Below are 13,158 nucleotides of genomic sequence, written 5' to 3'. Positions count from 1 at the left end.
ATATCCTTTTTGATGAAATAGATTAAACATAGTTGGACAAACTTTGCAACCTGATTGCATTTCTAATTAGTTTTTTAATGAATTAGCCTACTGATAAAGCCATAGTTATTAAAAATTTATTAAAGCCAGCAACTGCATCTTCATTTTTCAGAATTAACTATGACTTTCAATAATGATTACATGAGTAATGTGCCAGCATTTTTGTGAAATCAGAAACGAAAAACCCCTCCTCTTTCTCCCAACCTTAATGCGATCAGAGTGGAAAGTCACTTGAGCTCGGTGTTGCTGAACATGCGACAAAGGATTGGAATGGCATTTAAAAGGCTGTGTTTCAGTCTTTAATCCGTGACCCCTTACTGAATGTTCTTTTTATCACACAACTGGCAGAAGAGATTATTAAAAACATACATATGATGTACTTAGAAAAAACTCATCTTATATTTTATACTCCGACAACTTCCTACTGTGGTACTTGAAAGAGAGGGGCAAATTCAGCTGCTGTGCAGTTCAGGGCTGTCAGACCTGGGATTCCTGTTATGTTGATACGGCGATCTAGATGCAGCAACCAGACCTGGGTCCCTGGTGCAAGTGGTCTGGATTTCAGCCTTAATTGTAACTATCATTTTATAGAATTATTTGTTGAAAGAATATTTCCTATATAGCCACAAACAGCTGGACTGTGCCACCTTAGATCCTGTTACATAATACAGGACTAACTCTTGTCATCGTGGAGTTCGAAGTTGGTATAAATTACAAATTTATAGGTTATTTTAAAGATTAAATTGGTGCAGTTTATACTTGTGTTTCTAAACTGTTGTAGTTCACACTTCTAGCAGTGTATGTAATATTTTTTTATACTTGTAGGCTGTTAGAAAAAGTTCTGTAGGCTGTAATATGTATTTAAATACCAGCTTTGAACTCTTTTTTTTTTCTCTTTTTTTTTTTCTGTTTTTTTTTTTTCCAAATTATTTTTATTTTTTAAAAACTGCCCTCACTTTCAGTTCTACTTCAGTAACTCTGGAAAGATTTACCTGTAACTGTTGACAAGTTTCTAGGTTTAGAGACTATTGTGCAGTTCTGACATTGTTTATGTAAGATGTTACAGCACTTAGCATAGTGGATGAGCGAGCTTCAGTGGAAGGAAGGAAAGCAGTGACAGAAGACAGCGAGGGGCTTCAAAGAAGCCAAGTCTTTTGTTCTTTTGTCGTCTTGGCATTGGAAAATTGAGGCATTATAATAAGAGCTTTATGTATATGTCCTTATTGAAAATGGCACACAGAACATCCAAAGGCCGTTTTGCTAAAAGTTAATTTCGGGGTTTACAAAGTGTGAATTTTGCACACATTTCCTGTTGTTCCTTATATGAGCACTCTAAGACCAAGTGTTTTCATACGTGTCAAACACATTGATCTTTTGAGAAGCTTTTGATCTTGGTCTTTCTGATCTTAGAGCAGCCACAGCCTTTTCTGAACAGCAGACTCTCCCACCTGTTGGGAGGTGTGATTTGATCACAAATGATGCCTGTCCGGTATCATAAACCCAAAGGCTGGTAGGTATACAGGAGATGCAGTGTAGGGCCCATCTGTGATGGAAGGCTAACGTTTGTTCTACTAAACTTGTAGTTTTTGTGCAGATGAGAAATCAGAGTCTGTAGCAGGCAACAGAATTTTAAGATATACCAGAATTGTAGGATAATAGAGGAAAATCAATTACAGAGTCTTTCACTTTCCTGCTTTTCTTTTTTTAGGATGTCTCATAGAGTATTCCCTGGTTTACTAACGTTAATAAATGCATGTTATCTGAACAGTAGTTTGCTTGTTTTGTGTGGTTTTTTTTTTTAATATGACTGTGACACCGTAACTCTTCTTACTGGGGAAACGTGAATATGGATTGGGTCTTCTCTCTAGTAGTGCCTGTGATGGGTACAGCAGTGGGTAGTCACTAGATGGCAACGTTTCCCAAGGAAAGATTCAAGGTAATGCCATTGCCTACAGTAGGAGGTGAAAAACATTTCTGCAGGGTTAGCCTTGTGCTTGTCTAATTCAGAGCAACATAACTCAGAAAATTTGATTACTGGCTGTTATCAGACATAGTTGAGGATTAGAAGTGAATTTTGAGGCTTGTTCCAGTTGATTTTGATGGCTTGAGTTCTGCCGTGTCCTGTATTTGCAATTTCTTCTCAAAGCCTCTTGAGCAGAGATTGCTGGTTGTATCACGAATACAGCAGGTATCTTTTCTGTCCCAGTGAATGGCCATAAAAAGCTTGTTGTTTGGTTCAAGTAATCGCTTACTAGAGACTCCAAATGTCAGTTCACTAAGAATTATAGTACCATGTTCTCAGGCAGCTGGTAAATCTAGCTGCACGTGCAGTATGGTGAATGTCTGTCACGGTTATAGGAATGCAAACATATTTATATATATACATTGAAATGAAACCTAAGTGGTAATGCAGTATGGAAGTACTTTGTAACGGAATACGTCAGAATATTCCAAAGGAAACTATGCAGAAAGAAAGTTTCATTTCTCACTGGCTGCAGGATGCAGGGATTTTTGCTATTGTTGATAAGATTAAGAATTTGAATAGCAATTAGCATGATGCCTGGGTCATACAAGTAAAATGTATCAGGATTTTTTTGATGTGTATCACAAAATTGGAGGTTATGGCTTCAATTAATCTTGACTTGTCAAGCAGCTGTGCACTGCTGACGGCAGGGTTGTGATGCAGTCTGCAGCAGCATTGCAGTCTCACGCTGAAGTGTTTGTTGCTATGGGAACCAGGATAAAGGAGTGAAGAAAAACATTGCTGTATCAAAATGATTGAAAGTGCTATTCATTTAGCAAATACAAGCTGCGTATAAGCAGAAAATTCTCTTGCACTGTGGAGACAACCTGAACTCGTGGGGTATGTGGTTGTGCACCATTCTAATCAGCTTTTGTGAATTGAGGAGGAGAAGGAGTCTGCTGCAGTGGAAATTTTGCGTGCTTTGCAAACACTGACCTTTCCTCTCTCTTCCTGTTTCTTCCCTCCCGCCTCCCCCAATGTGTAATTAGGTCCATGATACAGATTGGCACTAATTAAAGTGTCAAAAGGGCATGAATAGTTGCTTATTTTATCTCCTTGAATTAAAAACCATTAAAAATCAATTTGAGGGCATGTTGAAGGAGGCTTGTTATTAGAGTAAATTAACATAATGGAATTTAAGACTGTCTTCTAAGGGTTGGTTAATGTTTAAAAAGTGAACTCTATGCCTAAACCAAAAAAACCCAGCTGTTTTGCTATGAATTTAAGTAATTCCATACATATTAGGTTTAATGACACAGAGTAACTGCTTGATTAGCTTGGGTTTTGCTGTTACAACTCCTCTGTCTTCTGGAAGAATAACTTTCTCCTTTTCAGTCATACAAGTGAGTACTGATTTCAGGTGTTGCTTAAAATCTTACCAGCCTGACAAATGAAAGGATAGATCTGGGGCCATCTTCTCAGAACCAAACATGTCGGATGCAATGTGCTCATCTGGTATAAGATTTCATAATTCACACTCTTCAAGGTAGCGTTTTATTTGTCAACTTTACAGTCTTAATTCTTAGGGACTGTTTTTCAAATAATCCATAAGCTGAGAGCTTTCTTCAGTCAGTAATTGTGAAGTAAATATTATCCAGTACTTAAAGTTGCTGTGTTTTTTCAAAGAATGTAACGAATAAAATCAGCTGATGAGAAGAATAATTAAGTGAGAAAGGATTAGTGTATCTTTGTGTAACATCTTAAACAGCTTTTAATGGTAAGTTTTATGATAAAACATATGAGGCTTCTGCTGTGGCAGTGTTTGACAGTTGTTTGTTTCAGCAGTGATATTCATGTTTACAGAAAAGAGGGACAGTACCGCTTGGAGACAGAGCTCCTGTATCCTGCGACTAGGGCAAGGTGAGCCAACTCAGAGTCATGCAGAGCACATCTGAGCTTTGGAATGGAATAATAAGTCAAATTCAGTATTTGCAATTGTGTTATGAGCACAAGAGAGATGCTTCAAAGGAACAGAAAAGGAACAGATGTCTTGATCCTTTTAATAAGGTTCCTTCTGGATTATGTAATTTTTTTACATCCTGCACATCTCTTTTCTGGAGACAAGAGTCAGAAAGCAAATATACTGATTTTAATTGGTGCTGTTCCTTTGGTATTAATTGGTGATGAGAAGGCACTGGATCAGCAGCCATGGTAACTTGCTGTTAGTGCACCCATTCATGCTCTGGGATTGAAGATGGTCACTAATTCGCTATTTGCAAATCTATCCCCACTTTGCTTGTGTGACTTGGATGCTCAGTAGTACGTAGACTTTGAAAGCAAAGATGACTGTTTGTGTTGTGATAAACTAATAAATGTTAAAGGACTGGATTTTCTTTTACTCTTCGTGGGTTTTTTATTTGCTTGTCAAATGGAATTTTTATTTTAGACACAAAGAAAATGAGCAGCTACCAAGAAAGGATGTGGGAGTTCACTGTGCAGCTGACTTAGTAATGCATGGATTTAGCAAAACCCCGAATCTGCTTCAAAAATAGGAACAAATGGTCAAAAATGGACATACAAAATCGGAGCAATAACTAATTTTCATCACCTCTGACCTGTTACAGTAGAGTTTTGTTATGGGGAGAGTACGATATAAATTAGCATTCAAACAAGTTGAAGCTGATGTACTTTCAGTCAAATTCTTCCTAATTTATGATTTGACAAATCAATATTTATCCCTTTGTGATATGAAGTTCAGTTCCCTGAACTTTTCAACTCCTGAAATGTCTGCATCCTGCAGTTTTAGTGCACTAGCCTGGGTGCCAAGAAAGTAGAAGCAGCTAGTATCCCACGCTATTCTACATGCATGAATCAAGAGCTTCACGACCTGCTGAGACAGCAGCCTTCTTAACCTTGCTAAATATTTAAGAAGTATGAAGTCCTATCTGTGTGATTTTGCAGAGAAATTTGAAAGTGAAAATCAACACAAGTTGTAGGCCAGTTGGGAAATACCCCCCCCTGTTGTTAACAGCACAGTTTTAGGAGCTGCAGCAGGATGCGTTGGGAGAGGAATTGCTACTTCGATTTCATTTGCAACCTTGTGGAACTGTTCGGTGCTGGAGCTTGACCTTTTTGGAGATCTGCATCTGTTTGGTGCCATTAGCAGTGGGTTGCTCTAAACAGGCTGTAGCACTAATCACCTTGCTCATCATAACCAACTGCAAATTCAGCGGTCACCAGCATAACACAAATTGTGCTTTCAAGCTGAAGGGAGTTTATGATAGATACCTGATCAAACATGGAAAGCATGTAAGTTGGTATATTGGAAAGGGTTTTTTTTGATGTCTCTGTGTTGTAAAATAGGAATATTTATGTGGGTGGCCTTGCTTTCGGTTTTGAATTTTGGTGGTGTGTGGGTTTTTTTTTTTTGTAATTCTTTTTCAAGCTTCTAAATACCCATGCTGTGAGGACAGTTTTCATGCAGAGGTCAGTGTCTGGTGAATTGTGCAGCTATTAACTTTAGGGGACTGTCAGCTTTTGGATTTAGTCAAGTGATGTTTAACAAAACCCCAAATTTCCTGAAAGCTGGGGACCAGTATTGGTAGTGATTCATGGTTTTATCACAGTCTTATCAAAGTCACAATTCTATTTGCATTGTACTTGGGGATACAGATGGGAAAAGCTAACTGGGAATTATGAGGAAGACTCTGGGGCTGATAGATTAAACGTGTAGTGTAGTCTCGGGGTGAGGCCAAGTATCTTCAGTGACTGCACAGGAGAAAATGGAGCAGAATTCACTGGAGGGCAGCATTCCTCTGGCTGCTCTCACACTCCTTAGTTGTGTAAAACAAAACAATCTGCAAATTTAAGAAATCCCTGCTTTGTGTAAATGGAAGAGTAAAAAATGCTTCCTTAATTAGTAACATATATGTGTATCAGGATGTTATCTTTATTAAAATTTAACAGTACACCAAGAAAATATCTGAGAAGAGAATTAAAAAGAAATGGGAAAAAGACCTATAGAAACACTAACCTGGAGTTGGTGTAACATAATGATCGGGTGTTAGCAACGTCATTGTTGAGAATATTCCGTTCTGTCTTTCCTGCCCAGTGAAACATTTAAATAGAAGGTGCCTCTGACTTTTTGGTTGGTTTTTTTTCCTTATGGTATGTAGGTAAGTCAGAAGTGTCAGACTGAGATATCTGTAGCTAAATCTGGTGAGACTAAATAAAAGACACTGGCTCCAGTCTTGAACTGTGTGACTGGCAAGGCTGTTTCTGCTGCACATGCTGCCTCTAGCTCGTTCCCCAGTGGAGGCTGTATCTGCTGCCGGGGGTGTGGGGAGCGCCGGGGGTGTGGGGAGCACCGGTGGGCTGCATCTCTGCGGTGGTAAGGACCCGTTGTTTAAGTACCGCTTTGAGTGATGAGCTCAATGTTTTTGACATACGGGCTCTTTTTGCTCTGTTTGATGGCTGTGTCAGTGTTATTTCTGGATTGTACCTCTAAAGAGCCATAAGTCATTGTTGCAAATGTGGTTCATAGTAGATGAAGTGGTTTGTGTTTTATGTTCCACTAAAAACTGGCAGCAGGGTCAGACAGTTTTACCAGAAGAGGTAAATTATATGCTTTCATAGCTCAGAGAGACAGAGAATGATCATGCCACATACATTTTTGTGGTTAATGTCCACTTTGGGGATAAAATTAATTTTTCATGCATGTTTTGAGGAGGCAGAGTTGAAACTCTTAGCATTTTAATGTCATTGGGGGATTGTTTCAGCCTCTAGCTATGTTAAGTGGGACTAATAATTTTAGCTAATCAGTGTCTAACAACTTCTGAAAAATGGAAACTAGTTTAGGAGTGATGTAAAGAGAAGTTTTCCACATTAGTGGATTGTTAGGCAAATGCTAATGCTCTTAGTACATTTTCCACTTCTGTTTGGAGAGAGGGTCTCTTAAGGTCACCACAAAAAGTTAATAGTAATGACTACCACTCTAAAACAAATGGCAAAAGCCTATGAGCATCTCTAAATTTCAAAGCAGGGATACAGATGTCATGTGAAACATTAGCCACTGAGTTTCTTTGATTTTTCTTTTATATTACATTTTTGTTTAAGGAATATTACAGAAGGTAACTTTGCAGCTGGAAGTAAATCTAGAAATAACTAGTGAAGCTGTGGAATTGTGTGCTGCCGCTTAGTGAGTCTTTTACCAGGAAGTTTTATCCACCTGAGACAACCTTGGCATCAAGAAGCCTTCAGATCTCCACATGCCATTGTCATGGGCAAAACTTCTAAAAGGCAGTAGCTTTTATTGTTATCAGTACATTTTTAAAGGATGCTCATGAATTTTATAGATGTCCCGTTGCTGGGCCAAGTCTTACCTTGGTGTGTCACGTGAATCCATTCTTTTACTTTTTCCTCTAAAAGATTCTTTCATTTATGTTACTCCTGGGGCTGATCTATTTCTAAGAATCATTCTTAATTTTTTTTTTTTTTTTTTTTTTTTTTTTTTTGACACAGGACTAAGAGCTTCAGAAAGAAAAGGTAGACGAGACCATATGTGTTCTGTAGTTTGGTTGCTCCTCTTTTAGAAACTCTGGGTCTCTAAATCCAGCTCAAACATTGGGAAGGGCCCTTCTAGTTACACTAGAATTACAAACCTAGAAAAACTTGCCATGGGTCGCTCAGTAACTCAGTTCTATAGTTGCTTGTATTGTTAGCTGTTCATTCACAGCCTCTGTGATACTGTCTTGAGGTTATTCTTCCTGTGAGTTTCGAGGTTGGTCTTCTTAAATGCTCCTTTAACCATGGAATATATTGTTGACCTCAAAACCCATTGCTTTTTCTCATCTGCTATATAATAATTGTATAAACAGGTAATTATTTGTTTACATCGTAAGAGCAAATAGTTGGTTCTTAATCAAACAATCAGGCCATTTAGCATATCCAGGAAACTGGCTAGGCATCAGGTTCTGCTGTTAACCTTTCAGCTCCAAGACACTTTCATAGGACGAAAATTTGTCTATAACATCCCTTAGAGCCCATTAGTGCTCAAAATGAGGTTTTAGCAAGTATTGGTGTGCTTTTGTGTTTTGGGATGGGTGGACGTTTCGATTTTTAGTCGGAGAATTAAAAGTGGGGATGATAAATAGCATTAAACTTTTTTTTTTGTAGGATGTATGAACCTGAGTGGTTTTTTTATTCTCAAAGTCTAAAAATAATGTACAGTTATGTGGATCGCCGTGCATAATGCAAGGCGCCTTTTGATGCTACTATGCCAGGCTTTTGAAACTTTATAGTTTCATTCAGCACCAAAATCAGTAACTGGTGGGTTTTTTTTTTTCTGTATGCAAAACCAAGTAGTAGTGTTTTTATGCACCCTTGGTCATGATCTTCCAACGTTGGACTGTCCCGAGGATTTTTGGCCATTGTTTCATCCTTCATGAACCTATTGTAGGTTGCACAAGTTTTTACTAAATTATTTTAGAGTAAAATAAGCATGGCATTTTTCACTTCTATAGCTTACCTGACAGTCAGAGAAAGGCAGACAAAATGGCGTTACGTCTTTGTCAGCAAGTCTGTAGGCCTTGTGGTAGCCAGTGCTGTAATGTGATTGTGTTCCAACTGGTGCAGGATGCTTAAATCAACTTTTTTTGGTGGATGAAATAAAAGAAAGCTAGTAAGGACGGTTATATTTTAAGTGGAGTGTATTGATTAAGGAATGCTTTTTCTTGTGTTCGGAACAGGGTTCCAGATTTTGTGAGGGAGAAGCGTTTTGGAAACTGGCTTAAAGACGCACGAGATTGGGCTATATCGAGAAATCGGTACTGGGGAACACCCATCCCTTTGTGGGTCAGTGACGATTTTGAAGAGGTAAGAAAACAAAACTTTCCAGTTGGAAGAAAAGCCTGTCTATATATGTTGGGTTTTTATTTTGATACTGCTATATCTTTTGGCTTTTGCAGTCTTAAGTTCTATTAGTATGTCTTAAAAGTATATGTATATCTTTAATAGGTGATTGTATATGCATTTGTGTACATGCATTTGTGTACCTACAAGTTTTCTTTGCTTTTGCTTGTAAAGTGCAAGCAAATTTTCTTAGTTTTTATATTAGAATTTATCTTATCTTTTCTGGAAGAATTTGCAGTGATGGTAAATCTAATGGAAATAACAAATGCACTGAGAAAATGGCAAGGAAGATATTTTTTTACTCAGTCCTTTCAGCCTGCTTTTGAAGTTCTGATGGTCTGTTGCTTCAAGCCAAATTAATTGTTGAAGGCATAAAAGCAAGTCCTCTACAGCAGAACAGGGAAAATGCGTAGTGCTACAAATGTGAATGTAACAGGCTGTAGAAATGTGAATCTAGTGGAATGATGAAAGTTTATAATGGGAATGCTGGAAGTGAGGTTTTTTTTGAAGTTGGAAGGTACCCTGCAGTTGATAGCGTAAAGCTAACTGCACATGGGAATACTTTACGCAGTTTTGGTGACTGTTTTTTTGAAGTGTAAAACCAGCAAGTTTTAAAACTGTTTCTGAAGATAAAATGTTTTGGGGTTTTTGGTGTTTTGTTTTGGTGTTTTGGGTCTTTTTGTTTGCTTGGGTTTTTTGGTATGTGGGTTAGTTCCATTAGACAGGTATGATAAGTCTTCCTCATGCTGGAAATAGGAAATGGTAATAAATGTTGGGATGGCCATGGAAGGTAAATAGTTGATGGCAGCATCCCAAGCCTTTATTTTTATTTCCCTTGATTTGAAAAAGCTTAACTTTTTGTTTTAGACATGGAAGACCTCAACTAGGAAAATGTGTGCTAGGAAAGTATTTTATTGCCTTAAACTGCACTGTTGCTTAGATGTGCACCATAAAGCTTTTTTAATTTCCTCTTCACTGGAAATCTTGCTGATAGGCAGGGATATATGGGGTGTGTGGAGGAGATTCTTCTTGCAATTACGATTTAAGTATCTAAGAAAGCCTTGACATTTAAATTCTATTTATGCCATGAAAGTGTTTGTAAATTACTGCAAACCAAGTGCTTCTGTCTCTCATATAACAGGTAGTTTAGTTTGAAGACTGACAGTTTATACCTAAAAATTTCAAATAAATGTGTTAAGTCCCTTGTTAGGTTTTTTAGATAAAGCAAAGGCTTTCAGTTTATGCTAAAGTATTTCAAGACTTCATTCTACAGCTGAAAAAGATTGTGTAAAGGTTGCATTACTCCCACTCCCTGTCTCAAATAATATTTCATTTTCTGTCCAGTCTCCCCATGTCTGTATTCCTGTGTGTACAGATTGTTTTCATTTTTTAGGTTTGATTTGTTTGTTTTTAATAACAGTATGATGTCTAGCTTGGAAGAATGACCTTTCCTTTGAAATTAGCTGCAAATATTCCTCAGGGCTCTGTTTTCTGAATAATGATAGAAATACCCAGATCTATTATTTTTATCCGTAGCTGTTACACGTTTCTGTTTACTCTAGAGTCTGAATGTCACGCTTCAGTAGTCAAGTTCGGCTTCTAGACCATGCTAGATTTCAAGCCAGGGTTTTTTTTAACATTCACTCTTTTTTTACGCATTTGGGATATAGCTTGAAAACTAAATACCACTGGAACTGATGCAGGACTTAAGGCCTAAGTGACATCTACTCTAATATAGAAGTAACATTCACTTGGAATTTCCTGACTTCAGCTTTACTGCACCATAGTGCTGCGTGAAATTGCAGAGCCTTCTCTTCATGTCTTGCTCTCAAAAGAACACTTTGTCACATGCAATTATGCTGTGCATATTAAATCCTGGAGAAGTAGTAACACTTTCTTATTTAATATACAGTAAGGTGAATTAATTGGTATTAAAGTGAATTTTATTACAAATCAGTATCTGGTTTCCCACAGTTTTATTTTAGCTTTTATTTAGTTTTATTTTAGCATAATTATCAGGTAGAAATGCATAATAGAAGTTACATTTTGAAAATTGTATTTATTACCACATTCTTGCTGACAGTTTATCATTTTAAGCTCTCAAATCTCAGTTATTTCCTCAGTGGAGGAACACATCTCATTTGGATTAGATAATAAAATTTTTTAATATAGCACCCAAGTTGATAAAGCAGACATAGGCTAATTTTATAGGACTTGCATACAAATTATAATATTAAATATTCAGTCATGTTACAGAAATTCTCTGATTGTTTCATTGCTTGTCGCTCACATAAACTGTTAACCCTCCACTAGTTCTGGTGCACTTTGTCTTGCATAACAGATTTGGAATGAGAGGACTCGGGCTGTGCTCTCCTGAAGGGTGAGGGGGCGTCGTTAGCTCTGTTCTGGGCTGCTTGGGGGCTGCATTAAGAGTGTCACTTCTAGCTGACCTTAGCAGTCATTTCTATGACTGATTACTATGCTGAAGATGCTTTCTGAAGAACCCAGAATGTCTTGCTGTTGTACTCATGAGCTACGTAGACTTGTGTCTTTGTATGAATACTCCTTATTCTTCAATTATAGGTACTTAACAGAGCTGAAATGACAAACCAGTAAAAGCAAATATTTTTATTTAATAGGGACTGCAGAACTGTGTCACAGCAACATTAATGTCCATGAATGCTGCCGGATGGCTTTATTCTTCCTATCTACATGGATAATCCTCGATATATAATGCTAATGTTCATTTCGTTAGAAGTATTTAACCTTGACCTCTGATTTCACATGAGGTGTCTGTGATGCTCAAGCAGGGTTGAACAGCCCCCAGTCACAGCCTAGTTATTTCAGTCTCTTCTGTCTGCTATTAAATGTTGATGTAGCTGGTTTTGTAGTTGATGTGGATGAAAAATAAAATGGAGGAGGAACTGGTAGGGAGAGGGGCCAGGCTACTAAAGTAGACACTGCTGTTGAAGAAATATCCAAAGCAACACCTTAAATTTGAGAGCATAAACCAGTTTGCTCCTTGCAGAAACGACTGGGTTAGATTTGATTAGCATCTATTATCTGTATTGTTCTCTTTCCTTCCAAGTATCTAATGACTTACACTTGGGACAGAGTAGCTCTCATCCTTCTGACTTGGACAGTCACTCGTGTTCAGGGTGGTGATATCTGCCTTCCTCTGGTGGTGGCTGGATTTTTCATGTGGATTTGGGGTTATTTCTTCTGTGACCATGTTCTGCTGCGTGCAGTTCTGCAGATGCATCCAATATTCAGTTTTGCTTAAGTATTGAAATGCTTGGTTCAGAAAGCAACAACTAATGGGCAGCTTTTAACCCAGAGCATAGAGTGAAAGTATGTTCAAATATTAAGGTTAGTGGAGATGAAGTAATCAGTGTATCCAAGGGTATTTTTTACCCTTGCTGCTATTAAAACCTTCTCTTCTGCCAGCAGTGCTGAACTAAGCACCTGCTGCTGCTTGCTTGAGCTTGTACGATTGCTTATGGGGCCACACTGTGAATGAGGAACAGATCTGGGTTAAAAATAGTTTGCTGGTAAAGGCCCATTTTTAACTGGGATCAATCCCCTGGTGTGGTTTGCTATGCAAACTGCAGGCTGTTGTACTGGAGTATTGTAATAATTGTAACGCTTTGCTTCCTATAGAAAACATAAGACAGGTAAGTAATGAAAAAATTAGATTTCAAAAGTACTTTAAGAAGAAAAGATAGTGATTAGTAATGCACATCTGCAGTTGAATTAGGCTAGGAAAATCATGGCTTAAAACCCAGATCAGACTAACTTTCTATTTTCAGTGTAATTCATGACAGTTTTTTGGAATTAAATACACCAAAAACCTTTTTGTTAGTCACAATTTCTGTGTGTATACATATGCATATCTTTAAGACTAACTATAGAAATTGGGCAGTACTCTGACTTACTGTGTCCTAAGAGCAACTTCAGAAGTTCTGTTATGTGAAAAACATCTAGCCTACTTACAGCTTCTTTCTGTTGATACATTTGACTCCTTCCCTGTCAGATCTGTGAAAAAACAGTTTTCTCCATGGCAATTCTGAAGTGGACTGATAGCATGTGGGACTGGATCTCCAAAATCCAGAGCTGTACTGCAGCTGGTAGCTTGTGAATCCTGCCAGCTGAGAGAGGGCACAGGGCTCTGGGAGGGTTAAACTTGATTACAATGTAAAGCAAAGAAAGCATTGCTTTTCTCTTTCTCTCCTACATACAGTTTTTCA

The 13,158-nt window shown here is 37.9% G+C and overlaps 1 protein-coding gene across 2 annotated transcripts in view; it reads left to right on the top strand.

Annotated features, from left to right (window-relative positions):
• The window catches only part of IARS1 (isoleucyl-tRNA synthetase 1), a 112,382-nt gene that overhangs the window by 47,571 nt on the left and 51,653 nt on the right, over positions 1 to 13,158 (top strand). For both annotated transcript variants that reach the window (XM_055807031.1, XM_005229913.4), the window contains exon 15: positions 8,749 to 8,875. In XM_055807031.1, coding sequence (XP_055663006.1) covers positions 8,749 to 8,875 — 127 coding nt within the window. The remainder of the gene's footprint in view (positions 1 to 8,748; positions 8,876 to 13,158) is intronic.

This window comes from Falco peregrinus, chromosome 5 (genome assembly GCF_023634155.1).
Source record: "Falco peregrinus isolate bFalPer1 chromosome 5, bFalPer1.pri, whole genome shotgun sequence".
NCBI classification, from domain to species: domain Eukaryota; kingdom Metazoa; phylum Chordata; class Aves; order Falconiformes; family Falconidae; genus Falco; species Falco peregrinus.
Note: the sequence above shows the minus strand (reverse complement) of the source record. Positions and strands in the feature narration are given on the sequence as shown.